General features: G+C 39.3%; 1 protein-coding gene across 1 annotated transcript in view; it reads right to left on the bottom strand.

Moving 5' to 3' along the window:
• Positions 1 to 505: 505 nt before the first annotated feature.
• ABCB10 (ATP binding cassette subfamily B member 10) overlaps positions 506 to 12,566 on the bottom strand; it is a 30,726-nt gene continuing 18,665 nt past the window's right edge. The window contains exons 7-13 of the mRNA XM_035538728.1: positions 9,607 to 9,702; positions 5,208 to 5,417; positions 4,832 to 4,911; positions 3,504 to 3,684; positions 3,236 to 3,279; positions 1,772 to 1,806; positions 506 to 1,114 (exon numbers count right to left, since the gene is read on the bottom strand). Of these exons, the coding sequence (XP_035394621.1) occupies positions 811 to 1,114; positions 1,772 to 1,806; positions 3,236 to 3,279; positions 3,504 to 3,684; positions 4,832 to 4,911; positions 5,208 to 5,417; positions 9,607 to 9,702 (950 nt within the window). The 3' untranslated portion in view covers positions 506 to 810. The remainder of the gene's footprint in view (positions 1,115 to 1,771; positions 1,807 to 3,235; positions 3,280 to 3,503; positions 3,685 to 4,831; positions 4,912 to 5,207; positions 5,418 to 9,606; positions 9,703 to 12,566) is intronic.

Here is a 12,566-nt window from a genome sequence, read left to right as displayed (position 1 = left end):
AGGTAGTTAGGCATATCCTGGGATTTCTGTGAATAAAATTTTAAGTAACAATAAAACCGAACTTGCGTATGCCTTAAAAAAGGACAAAAACTTATATATGTAAGAACATCTTCTTTTGGACATCATCTCAGAAAGGGAAATGAAACTAAAGAACTAGGAAAATAGAGAATGGAAGAAAATGTATGCAAATTTTAGATTTCCCTATCATGAACTAAAAACAGTAAAAAATACAATGCCTTTGTCCTTATATGTAAAGTCAGCTAGTTTTTTTTTTAAATAACTTTCCTCCAATGTTTCCATACTCTCTAAAAATGAGTTCTCATTTGTAATTCTCTTTATTAACTGTAGATGGTGACCACAATCAACTTAGCATTTGCTCTGAAATAGAGCAGTGAAACATGCACTTTTGAATTCCAGCATTTTAAGATTAGCAACAAACATGAAAACAAAAATTCCTTGAAAAGGGAAGAGACAATGACATGAAAATGATCAGTTTGACACTTAATTCCCCTTAAAATACTGATTTTACTTGAGAATGCAGCACATCATCATACAGTGCATTACAACAAACAAGAGTCTAAATGGTCTCAATTAATGTAACACACAAAGCAGAAAAATCTACACACTGAAATTGTCTGAATGTGATAGACATTTTAAAAAGTTACAATAATTATTAAAAAGCTCTCAATAAAAAGTTTAAACACTTTTAAGTTTCAAAAGGATATTTTGTACATTTTGGAAAAATATAACATTTACTTTACATAACTGAAACATAAGTTATATTCTTTGTAGTTTGTAAGCTTCCATTACTCATACATTCTCTCGTACATTTTCGTTTAATAGATTATTTTCTCCAGATTGTACATCTAATGCAAAAGCATCACTATTCTGAAGAAATGCTTGTTTCTGCATTAGTTTCCTGAAAAGTCCATTTGGATTTGCAAGTAGTTCCTCGTGTTTTCCGCACTCAAGGATTTTGCCCTGACCAAGGACTGCAACAGAATCAGCATTCTGAATAGTAGACAGACGATGAGCAATAATTAAGACTGTCCTCCCTTCCATCAGCCGGTCCAGAGCTTCTTGCACTAGATATTCATTTTCAGCATCTAAAGCACTAATAAGAAATAAGAAGCAGAAGGGGGTGGAGGAAGAGGGGGTGGGGAGAAGAGGGTATTTGTTATTTTAAGGACAGGTTAGTTTTGTTTGCATTAGGCATATTTTGCTAAAACTCCGAACACTTGACATCGTTGGTGAAGTTGAACGAATGGAACTGCAGGAAAAGTTACACGAACATGTGTAGTGTACACATCCAAGTTACATGAGTTACATATTGTCATATGCAAGAAGAAATAATACCAAATTAATTCAGTGAAAAAGTTGTGCTGCACTACAATCATCTCTTTTACACTAACAACTTCATCATTTAAACTAAAGGTACAAGAAGATTTTGAAACATCTGCTTCAAAGCTAAGTTGCACATTACAGAGTTAACTGAAATACTGTAATATGGTGTACCAGCTATCCCTTCCACTCTTCATAAAGAAAGTTCGTATCACAGGTATCTTAATACATTTACCTAGAAAACACCTTTTTTTTTTTTCAGAAAACACCTTTTTTTGGGGGGGGGAGGAGGGGGATGGAGGAGGGCTGTGCAGGGAGAAGTCAGATGCTAGATAATTTGCGCAAGGGCGTGCAGATAAAGGAGATGGAACACTACCCAAATCTCAGTTTTACAAATAGATCATTTCTAAGTTTCCATTTTCTTTCTTACCTTGTTGCTTCATCTAACAGAAGAATTTTAGGATTCTAAAGAAGAAAGTAAAATTGGTTACAGTTACACTTCGACATCTGAATATTCATATCAATAGCAACAGTATTCATACAGCTGAAAATTCCAAGTACATATTTCATCAAAAGAATTGGGCATCACTCAAAGAAAGCATTACTTTTAAGAAGACTACATGCTAAGAGGACAAAACAGAAATAACTCATCTTCAAATTTTGCAAGCTGAAGTAACAGAACATATTAACTGATCACTGTTTAAAAGATACAAACTAAACATACTGCAGTGGGAGACAAATTTTAATGTACACTCAGCAGCACTGCAGTATGACGTTCGATTTCCTATTCACTGCTGTTACACAGATCTTTCACAGGAGTTCAACTACCCTCTGCTTGTAGTCAGTCTACTACATATAACTGTCTAGAATCAAAAAATATCAAAAACCTACCAACAAGCATTACTTCACCATAGATTAAACTACATAGTATTTAAGAACTCTTCCCAATTAAAAAACAAAAAGACCAGCCGCATTCAAATGCCTACGAATTCTTTTCCGAACTACAGTATAAAATCCAAACTTCCTTCTCTTTCAGCTAAAGTCTGAAGATTTTACTATCAACTTACTTGATCAAGAGACTGCACTGCACCCCAAAACACATATATCTCAACAACTCGTTTTTTACAACTTTTTTTTTTCCAAATAAAGTTTCTACTCCCATGAGTTGTGCTTGATGTGAAATGCAATTGACTTTTCAGCATTTGTAGGTAAAAGAGAATGGTATAATGAAAATTTCCCAGTAATCTAGCAGAACTAGGCATGCTAGCGTGCTATAGACACCTGGGTGGTTTAATAGGAATCTAGGTTGGGTTCAACAAGGCTCAAAGTTCCAGCTGAGTATCGGCTCCAGGCACACAGCCTGCCTTAAAGCTAAAACCATGCCACCCTTGAAGGAAAAAAACAAAGGCACGATGTTGTGCCTGAACTAGTATGTCATTCCAAATTGAGACCAGCTCCCCTCAAAGTCAAGACTGGCCATCTATAGCACTGGTAAGCTGCAAGCCAAAAAACCAACCCATAAAAGATCTGAAGAGAGACTGAACAAAGTTATATTATGTAAGTTTACTAACACCATATTCTTAAAGCCTTCCTTCATCCTTGACATGGTCTTATGAAAGAAAGCCATTATACTGTGATTTACTATCACTCTTGGCAAGAACTATCATTAGAAAAACATGACTGAAAGACAGGAAGAAGCGCTTACATAAGTAAATTTTCTGTATTTAAACCAATCAGATCTTTCAAACTCCCTGATACAAAACGATGTAAATTTATATATATGTATATATATTTTTTTTTAAAAAGATTTTTCCAACCCTCCCATTGAAAAGCTTCCTCTTCTTTAATCCTCTCCCCTTCCCCACAAAGTAGTTAAGTAGCTGTGCAGTCTTACCTTGAGCAGAGCTCGAGCAATAGCAATTCGCTGCTTCTGTCCACCTGGGGGAAAAAGTCAGTAAATTCATAGATGTAAAGTACTTTTAACTGAAGGCCAGAACACAATTAGGCACGTGCAATTTAGGAGGGGAACAGAAATGTAGGAAGTATTTGTTAATATTTATGGTGGGCTATGACTTGCAGAAAAGACCGATTAACAAAAAATAATAGAATTTTGGCTTCACTCTGTAGCAGCAAGATTTTTTTTGAATAAAATGAAAACGTACCTGAAAGTAGAATGCCTTTTTCTCCAACTACAGTGTCAAACCCTTTCGGAAAATCTCTGATAAAACTAGCAGCATTAGCTATTTCAGCAACTTTCTGAATCTCCTCTGCAGTCACTGTAGATGGATCCTCTGCACCATATGCAATATTTTCAGCAATAGAACAGGAGAATAGAATTGGTTCCTGAAAAATTCAAAAATGTACATAATGTGGCATATTTGTAATTACATGCACATATTGTCTATATTTCAAATAACATAAATCCCACTCAGAGGACCCAACATTTTATGTATGTTAAAGTTAATTGATTTAAAAACAAAACAAACAACAAAACAAAACAAAACAAAACACACAACAAAACATCAAAATGGGCAGTTGAAGAAAATAAGTACTGTTTGGGTTTTTTTTGAACTGACAAAACATGACATAGCCCTCAATTCATAATATTTGAGGAAAAATTCAGAAAGATCTATTCATCCAAACATCAGAAAATCTCCCTTCATGTTTTACTACCTATCATCATTTACAACAATACTGAATCTTCTCTTAACTATCTCTACATAAATTTTACAGCATTTTGTGCGTTTAATTAAAGCTTAAAATAGAGCAGAGGATTGTCAGATAGGACAAGTGATGGGAAACTAGGAAAATGTCTGAAAGAAGGTAAGTCTGCTCTGGTATAACATAAGTAAGAAACATACTATATAGTATGGAATCTACTGGTAACTCCAGCCTGGATAAAATGAAATACATACATTCAAAAAGAAAAATGTTAATATGCCCACAGGAACATCATTTTTGCACAAAAGCATTTGGTGGCATTACTACTATAAAGCAGATGTTTTGAAATGCAATGTATACCCAGTTAGAGAATTGTGTTTGCCAGGAAATTACACTGAGCACAGGTCATTTTTCATATGGTTGTGTAAAACATGATTGTGTAACTGCCATTAATACAAAACATGACTAAATGTTAAGTTTTGTGCTTGCTTTCCTCAACAAATCAGAGCAAACATCAAGGTACTTGAACCCATATAATTTGCGACAGTGTACTTCCCAGTCTCCACATGCATATTTTTCTTTTCAGCAAATAGTTTGTATCTCTATAATTAAATAGACTACAGAAAAAAAACAGACTACAGAATAATGGGGCTAGCTCTGAATATTTATTTTTAGAATAAGACATGCGTAACAACAGTTACGGTGAGAAGGAGGAGCTTTATGGTTTTCTCTGAGATGCAAGATTACATACTGCTAAAAACAAGAAAAGTGAGGCACAAGTTGCTTAGACAAAATTATTTCATTCATTTAGAATTTTTTTCTTCCTCACCTGACTTACTGTTCCAATCTTTGTCCTGAACCACAGTGGATTTAACTGACGAATATCAAAGCCATCAACAGTGATAGTACCTTAAATTAAGAAACAGTAAAGTCAAGTGTGTTCTGACATGTACTGGAAAAGAGGCGGAAAGAACTGTTGAGAACAAAGACCCCTGGGGAATCACAACCTGGCACCTTGTCAGGGCAGATCAGAAAGGCAAAGTATGCAGGCACCACCGCAAGGTAATCGCACACCCCAGAGGGAAGCACACTACATCAGTGGGATAGTCACAACAGGACCTCAGTGCAGGAACCCTCCTTGTTTATAGGGTGTATCTAAGGCACAAAGCATCATTTGTCAAATGAGAGCAACACTCAAAACATACCTGAGATAGGATCGTACAGCCTCAGGAGAAGGGATACAATAGTCGATTTCCCTGTACCACTTGGGCCAACCAGAGCCATGACAGAGCCAGCCGGAATGGAAAGGCTGAAATCTTTGAAAATGGATGCTTCTGGACGTGTCGGATATGCAAACTCAACGTTCTTGAATTCCAATGCGCCTCTGAATGTGGCTTTGCCTAGTGTGATTCCCTCTATATGACAGAATAAAATAGAAACGTTTGAACAGAAGTAAAAATCAGCTCAGACCTCCTAGACCTGCTTTACAGATACTCAGTAGAAATATCCATCTCCGCATTAAACCTAGGGATAGCTGCAAGCCACAACACCGGCCCACAGGGATTATATTTCAGCCATGATTGAATCAGCGTGGGGCACTGCTCACGCCTGACTGCAATTTCAGGTTGCTCACCAGCAGTGAAGCCTTAGGCAGCTACAGCAACAGGAATAATTTGCATCTTGCTAACATGTAACGACTATGGTGTTTGCTTCTAGTACAATCTGAATTTTTAAACATATTATAACCAATTTACATTTGTCAATTAGGAGCAATGAAATAAAATGACACACTGTTGAAGGCCAAAGTCCTGTTGCCATAGAAGAGATGCAAAAAGATAAACATTGCAAATCTCTTACTGCCCTCTCACTGAGCCACAGTCACCTGAAATGCCCTCCCCTTTGGACAAGAGCGTTCACTTTTCACTACCTGTTAATTGCTTAGCATTTAAGCAAAAACTGTCACTAGAACAAAATTGTTGCTAGGTTTGTGCATAAATGGCTATTTTTATGACTTGGATTTATATAAATTGGAAAATATATTATAATAAATTCTGGACAAGAGAGCATTCAAAGTCCAGAGGCGTAATTCTTATGCAACAGTTCAGAGAAACTAAGGTTTCAGTTTGTGAAATACCATAACAAACCAGCATGAATGAATGATTGCCGAAGTTAAATAAAAGGAACTTCTTTCTGAAACACAACATTTGACTTAACAATTATCTTAAAGAAGTATCACAGTACTGGAAAAAGCTTAAAAGTAGATAAAACAAAGAAATACAATTTCTTCAAGCCCAGGTATATCCCAACAAGACATGTCCATACAAAGTAAGCTAATTTGACAGTGGTGCAGCATTACCAACTGACAGAGTTTTGCTCTTGAAGTTCCTACCAGTTTTGGGAAAACTGGCAGCACCAGAGCAATACCCAAGTAGTGTTCAGCTAAAGCCACATCACCCCTGAGCTTTCATTATTTTCAGATGTAACCCCCAAGCAGCCACAGCAGATGGTAGCACATGCCCGTTTGGTTAAACAGGTAACTGGGAGAGGGAGATGGAGAGGGAACTCAGACACTGATCACTAGCAGTCAAGATTTTTACTAGCCCTTCCATTCCTAGAGCAAGCCATTTCGACTGCTTTTCTTTCTCCCAGATTTCTTCCTCTTCCCCAAGCTTCAGACTTTCAGTTTAATGGTAGCAGCACAGAAATGGCAAAGGCAAGCACTTGCAATTTTAAACTACTTCCTTGACTTTAATCTATGGACATACACATTGCAACTTGTTTGCTACCTAAAGCACAACAACCCATAAACCCTTTACTGGGAAAAGAAATATAGTTGCTAAATCCCCTGCTAGCAGCCAAATCCTTACTATGTCAAAGCAACAAGTAATCACTTATCTTTATTCTCAGTTCCAGTTATTGCATAGTCTATTACATGGCCTGCAACACTGAAATCTACTGCAATACAGGAAGTCTGGTACCACAAGTCCTTCCTCTACATATTACTTGTAAAAATATCTAAAAGCTATATGCAGGATTGTGCTTGATTTATGTTTGGATTATAGAGACGGGGGAAAGAAAGACATTATCATCAGTTCTTGAAATATTTGTTGTCACCAGAGAAAATAATATAGTTGGAGTTCAGTGAAAATAAAACCTAAGCAGCCAAGAGAGTAGATATATCAACTATAATTGTTCCTTGAGACAAAGGTTTATATCCTTTCTTAGGTATTTAGTTTATAGTGAAAGGAAACCCAGAAGAAATTTTCTGTAAGCCTATGCAACATAGATGTCTGAAACGTTGTCCAATTTATTTTCACTTTATACAATAAATAACATTTTCTGGATTGGTATAATTAAACAATTCAATACCTTCAGGGGGAAAGCCAACTTCTTCCCCAATACTACTGCTTACTCTGCCCTGATACCACCATAAAGATGAAGACCACCGAAATAATCCATATTTAAAAAAAAAAAATCACATCCAAATGATGATGAAATCAACAGTTCTATGAGTTGCACTACGTCTATATAGGGCACAGCACGCTGCACTGCAACACTGGATAATCCTCTGTCATGGCAGGAAGTTTAAGGTAACTTCCTTGGTAAAGACAAGAATGTCTAGCTATCCCTTCATTAGCCAGTTGGTGGTTACCTCTTGCACCTCTTGCAGGTTTTATTCTAAGTCTCTACTTCCATCTATTCGAGACAATAGTACTTTTAATTGCCTAAGTAAGGCCTATATGCACTGAAAAGCATCCTACAGACACAGGCTTGCAGCTGTGAAGAGAAATGAGACAAAGCCCAGACTGTGCCTTGGTGTCAGTCAAATTAAGAACCCCAGTAATTCCAGCACAGGGAAACAGAAGCTGGAAAAAAAAAAAAAAACAACTGAAGCTGAGTATTTCAAAAACACCCCTCTGCATCAAACAACTCAAAGATAAAACTCGGTTCCCTAAACCATGGCTCACTCAAAAAATCTGTTAGGTCTGTTGAATGTTTTCTCCTCTTCCTCTTATGCTAGCCCTTACAAAGTTTCCAAATTAGAGAACCAGATAAAGATTAGAGAGTAACTACAGTGCTGACAGCTCACCTAGACTCTACTATATTGCATTTGTTATCAGCATGCAGAGCTGGACAAAACTTGTGTACGATTTCTGCTTAATGGGATGCAGCTGATGAAAGAAAAATTCACACAGAAATTGTCTTCTACAAGCAGCTCAGTGAACTACTTTGAAACAAGCAAAAGCTGTTTATACACTGGAGGGCATCGCGTGGCTTCTAAAAAATAGAGCTGTGAATTAAGTGTTGCTGACAAAAAAAAATTACAAGGGCAAAAAGGCAGATTTATAGATGGTGTTTGCGTATCTTCTTTTGGGAATTTGACGACTACATCAGCAAGCTATTCCTCTATGAAATCTAACACCTCTCAAAGGTGAGCACTTTTTTCTGTAAACCTACTGATAAAAACAGATGTGATTTCAGACATGTAAATCTATCTTTAGGCCTAAAGCAGCCCACAAAAAGTCAGATGTGAATGACTGATTTGTCACAAAAATTGTCTTCACACTCCCAGCAATGTCAAGGACATCAAGGACATTACCTCCCCTTCAAAACTTTTTTGTTCATGGCTTAGAACACTGTAGTTATATCAAAAAAACACTATGCCCATGGAACCAGGTCCAACACCACACACGCCAGGCAAGGAGACTGCCTGGTATGGCAAGCTGCTCATGCAAAGAGACCCATAACTCCCCTACCCATGGGTGATTTAGGTAAACCATGTGCTAGAACGGCTCTTTCCCCCTCTAAAGAAGAAGGCAATGTGGACAGTGCTACTGCAAGGAGAGGACCGTAAATTATTCCAGAAGTCACAATTGCTGTACCTGTACATCCTATGCTCTCTCAAGAAGGACTTTCCATCTCAGCTCCCTGCCTTCTTTTAATCCCCTAGTCATATCTTAGCCCCCCAACTCCTACAGCAGAAAAGGTAAAAGTTCAGTTTGGCATGCTGCTCAAGGGCATCAAACTGTCTGTGCTTGCAAGTGAGGTTTCAAATTGACACTAAGGAATCATTTTCACTGGATTGATATGAATTGTTTGCATAAACTTGATATACTCTTAACGAAAAATACCTGTTTTTGAAAGCTTCTTTTTTCAGACTGCTAATTTCTTAGCCATTAGAGATGTGCATGGTAAGCCTTTTAGTGAAAATACGAAATACAGCCATCTCATACAGAGCTCCTCCCTTCTTTTTCTTCCTTCCACTTTTAACTCTAAAGCTGATCCAAGAGAAAGCGGTGCTGACATCAAAGCAAGGAGCTAGAAATGAGCATGTCCTCAGTCACATAACTTTCAAAGTAATATATTTAAAAGCATATCCTGAATTAGTTAAAAAAAGGAAGAAAACAAAACAAAAGAAATTTTGAGCTCAATTAAAGGAAATTTTCATCATCTGTTTCATAGTTAGGAAAAGGCAGAAAAGTTACCATTGTATCTTGTTTCTTTCTGAAAAATTTAAGTTAATACTACCTTTAGGTATTACACACCTCTTTCTGAAGTACAGAGGAAAGTCAACCTATAAACAATAACGAACCAAGGACCCACCATTAAATGGAAGTTGGGGCTTCCTCTCAATAAGTTCCCATAGACGTCCACCAGCACCTAATCCTTTCATTAGTTCGGAATAAAAGGAACTTAGACCTAAACAAAATCAGAAGAGAATTATGAATGGAAGACATTAGGAGACATTAACTTTGTGTTATATCAACATTGAAGCACTGGACACACATAGGGGATCTCTTACTCCAATACATCATCAGACTTGTTGATTTGAATCCTATCTAGTCTCACTTGAGAGCTACCAACAACCTTTATTCACCATTTTTTGTATCTTTGAAAAAAAAATTATTCTGAAGGAAACAAATTGAAGTTAAAACATCAAAGCTTGTGTCTGCTCAAAAGCAAAGCATGCTTTGCGGAGCACTATCTGAAAGGTGGCCACACAAGGCACAAGCCTTGGTGAGAAGCTATCTACTTGGAAGAAAAACCCCAAACCTTCTGCAGTCTATAGCACAGCATGGAGGAGAAGGCATGAGTCTCACACAGCCCCTTGAAACTGAGACACCCAGGTTTGCAAATTCACAACCATTCATAAAAAAAAGATTGTATAATATGGACAGCAAATACTAAGTAGAAAATGTTTTCAATTTTCACCACCTGTCTTCAGTGTTTGGTAGAAAACACAGTAAACTGTTGTAAACAGAAAACGCTTACAGCAAACACAAAAAGGGGCAATGTTCCAGATTATACAATGAACTTCACAGCTCATTGGATGAACTCCTGTATGTATTGATGATGACATATACTAAGCAAACTTAGCGCTCAGCAGATTTCTGTTTGTAGGTGTCAAGGAAGGCAGGCACCTTGTGGCACAACAGCTTTACTTCTGAGTCCCCATGATGTACACAATGGAGGGGCTGGACTGTACAGAGCTCACAGTTGACAGTGACACAGTTGAGAGCCTCTGGGTAAGTAGTAAGGGACAAGCAAATGAGGTGGATTTCGCTGTGGGAGTCTATACGTTACCCAGCCAGGATGATAACACTGATAATTTATTCTTCAAGGAACTGCCACCAAAACTTCAACCTTGAATAAGGGGAGAGTAGACTTCAGGTTGCTCAGGGAACTAGTTAGCAGGATTCCCCGGGAAACTGCTTTTGAAGGCATTGGGGTCTATCAGTGCTGGTCAATTTTTAAGTACCACCTCTTAAGTACATAGGAATAGGCAATTCCAAAATGTTGGAAGCCAAGCAGGCAGGGCAGAAGGTTGACTTGGCTGAGCAGAGATATTCTTCTAGGGCTCAGACAGAAAAAGAAAGCGTACAGCCACTGGAATTGAGGTAGGAGGACTACAGCGTTGCTGTTTGCCAGTGTAGGGAGAAAGTTCAAGCAGCCAAAGCTCAATTTGAGTTGAAACTAGCAAGTACTTGTGGGGGACAATATAAAGGACTTTTTAAAACATGTTAACAGCAAAAGGTGGACCAGAGATAATATTAGTCCATTACTTGATGAGCATGGTCACCTCACAAATAAAGACGTAGACAAAGCAGAGATGGGAGAACAGCCCCATGGGGCGCTTTACTCGGCACCCGGCCTGGTGACTGCAGACGGGTCCCTATCTCTAAGGGGAAAACGGATCCTAGCCCAGGAGCTGGCAGGGCTCGTTGAGAGGGCTTTAAACTAGGAAAGAAGGGGGGTGGGGCTGAAATTAGGCTTGTTGGAGCTGTACCAGGGGGAACAATGGCAAAGCCGGGGAAGAAGGCAATGGCCCAACTGAAGTGCATCTACGCTAATGCACGCAGCATGGGTAACAAACAGGAGGAGCTGGAAGCCATTGTGCAGCAGGAAGGCTATGACTTGGTTGCCATCACGGAAACGTGGTGGGACCACTCTCATGACTGGAGTGCTGCAATGTCTGGCTATCGGCTCTTCAGGAGGGACAGGCAGCACAGAAGGGGTGGTGGTGTGGCTCTCTATATTAGAGAGTGTTTTGATGTTGAGGAACTTGAGGCTGGGAATGATAAGGTTGAGTCTCTATGGGTTAGGATCAGAGGGAAGGCCAACAAGGCAAGCATCCTGGTGGGGGTCTGTTATAGACCACCGAACCAGGATGAGGAAACAGATGAGGAGTTCTACAGGCAGCTGGCAGAAGCCGCGAAATTGTCAGCGCTTGTTCTCGTGGGGGACTTCAACTTCCTAGACATATCCTGGAAGCACAACACAGCCCAGAGAAAGCAGTCTAAGAGGTTTCTGGAGAGCGTGGAAGATAGCTTCCTGACGCAGCTGGTTAGAGAGCCTACCAGGGGAGGTGCCCCGCTAGACCTTCTGTTCACAAACAGTGACGGACAGGTGGGAGATGTGGTGGTCGAGAGCTGTCTTGGGCAGAGTGACCATGAAATGGTTCAGTTCTCTATTCTTGGCGAAGTCAGGAAGGGGACCAGTAAAACCGCTGTCTTGGACTTCCGGAGGGCTGACTTTGAGCTGTTCAGGACACTGGTTGGCAGAGTCCCTTGGGAGGAGGGCAAAGGAGTCCAGGAAGGCTGGGCACTCTTCAAGAAGGAAATCTTAATGGCTCAGGAGAGGTCTGTTCCCACGTGCCCAAAGACGAGCTGGCGCGGAACTAGACCGGCCTGGCTGAACAGAGAGTTGTGGCTCGAGCTCAGGAGAAAAAGGAGGGTTTATAATCTTTGGAAAAGAGGGCAGGCTACTCAGGAGGACTATAAGGATGTTGCGAGGCTGTGCAGGGACAAAATTAGAAAGGCCAAAGCTCATCTGGAGCTCAATCTGGCTACTGCCATTAAAGATAACAAAAAACGTTTTTACAAATACATCAACACAAAAAGGAGGACTAAGGAGAATCTCCATCATTTACTGGATGCGGGGGGAAACTTAGTTACAAAAGATGAGGAAAAGGCTGAGGTACTCAATGGCTTCTTTGCCTCAGTCTTTAGCGGCAAGACCAGTTGTTCTCTGGATACCCGGTACCCTGAGCTGGTGGAAGGGGA

This window comes from Cygnus atratus, chromosome 3 (genome assembly GCF_013377495.2).
Source record: "Cygnus atratus isolate AKBS03 ecotype Queensland, Australia chromosome 3, CAtr_DNAZoo_HiC_assembly, whole genome shotgun sequence".
Lineage (NCBI taxonomy): Eukaryota > Metazoa > Chordata > Aves > Anseriformes > Anatidae > Cygnus > Cygnus atratus.
The sequence above is the reverse complement of the archived record's forward strand: the minus strand, read 5'-3'. Positions and strand labels throughout refer to the sequence as shown.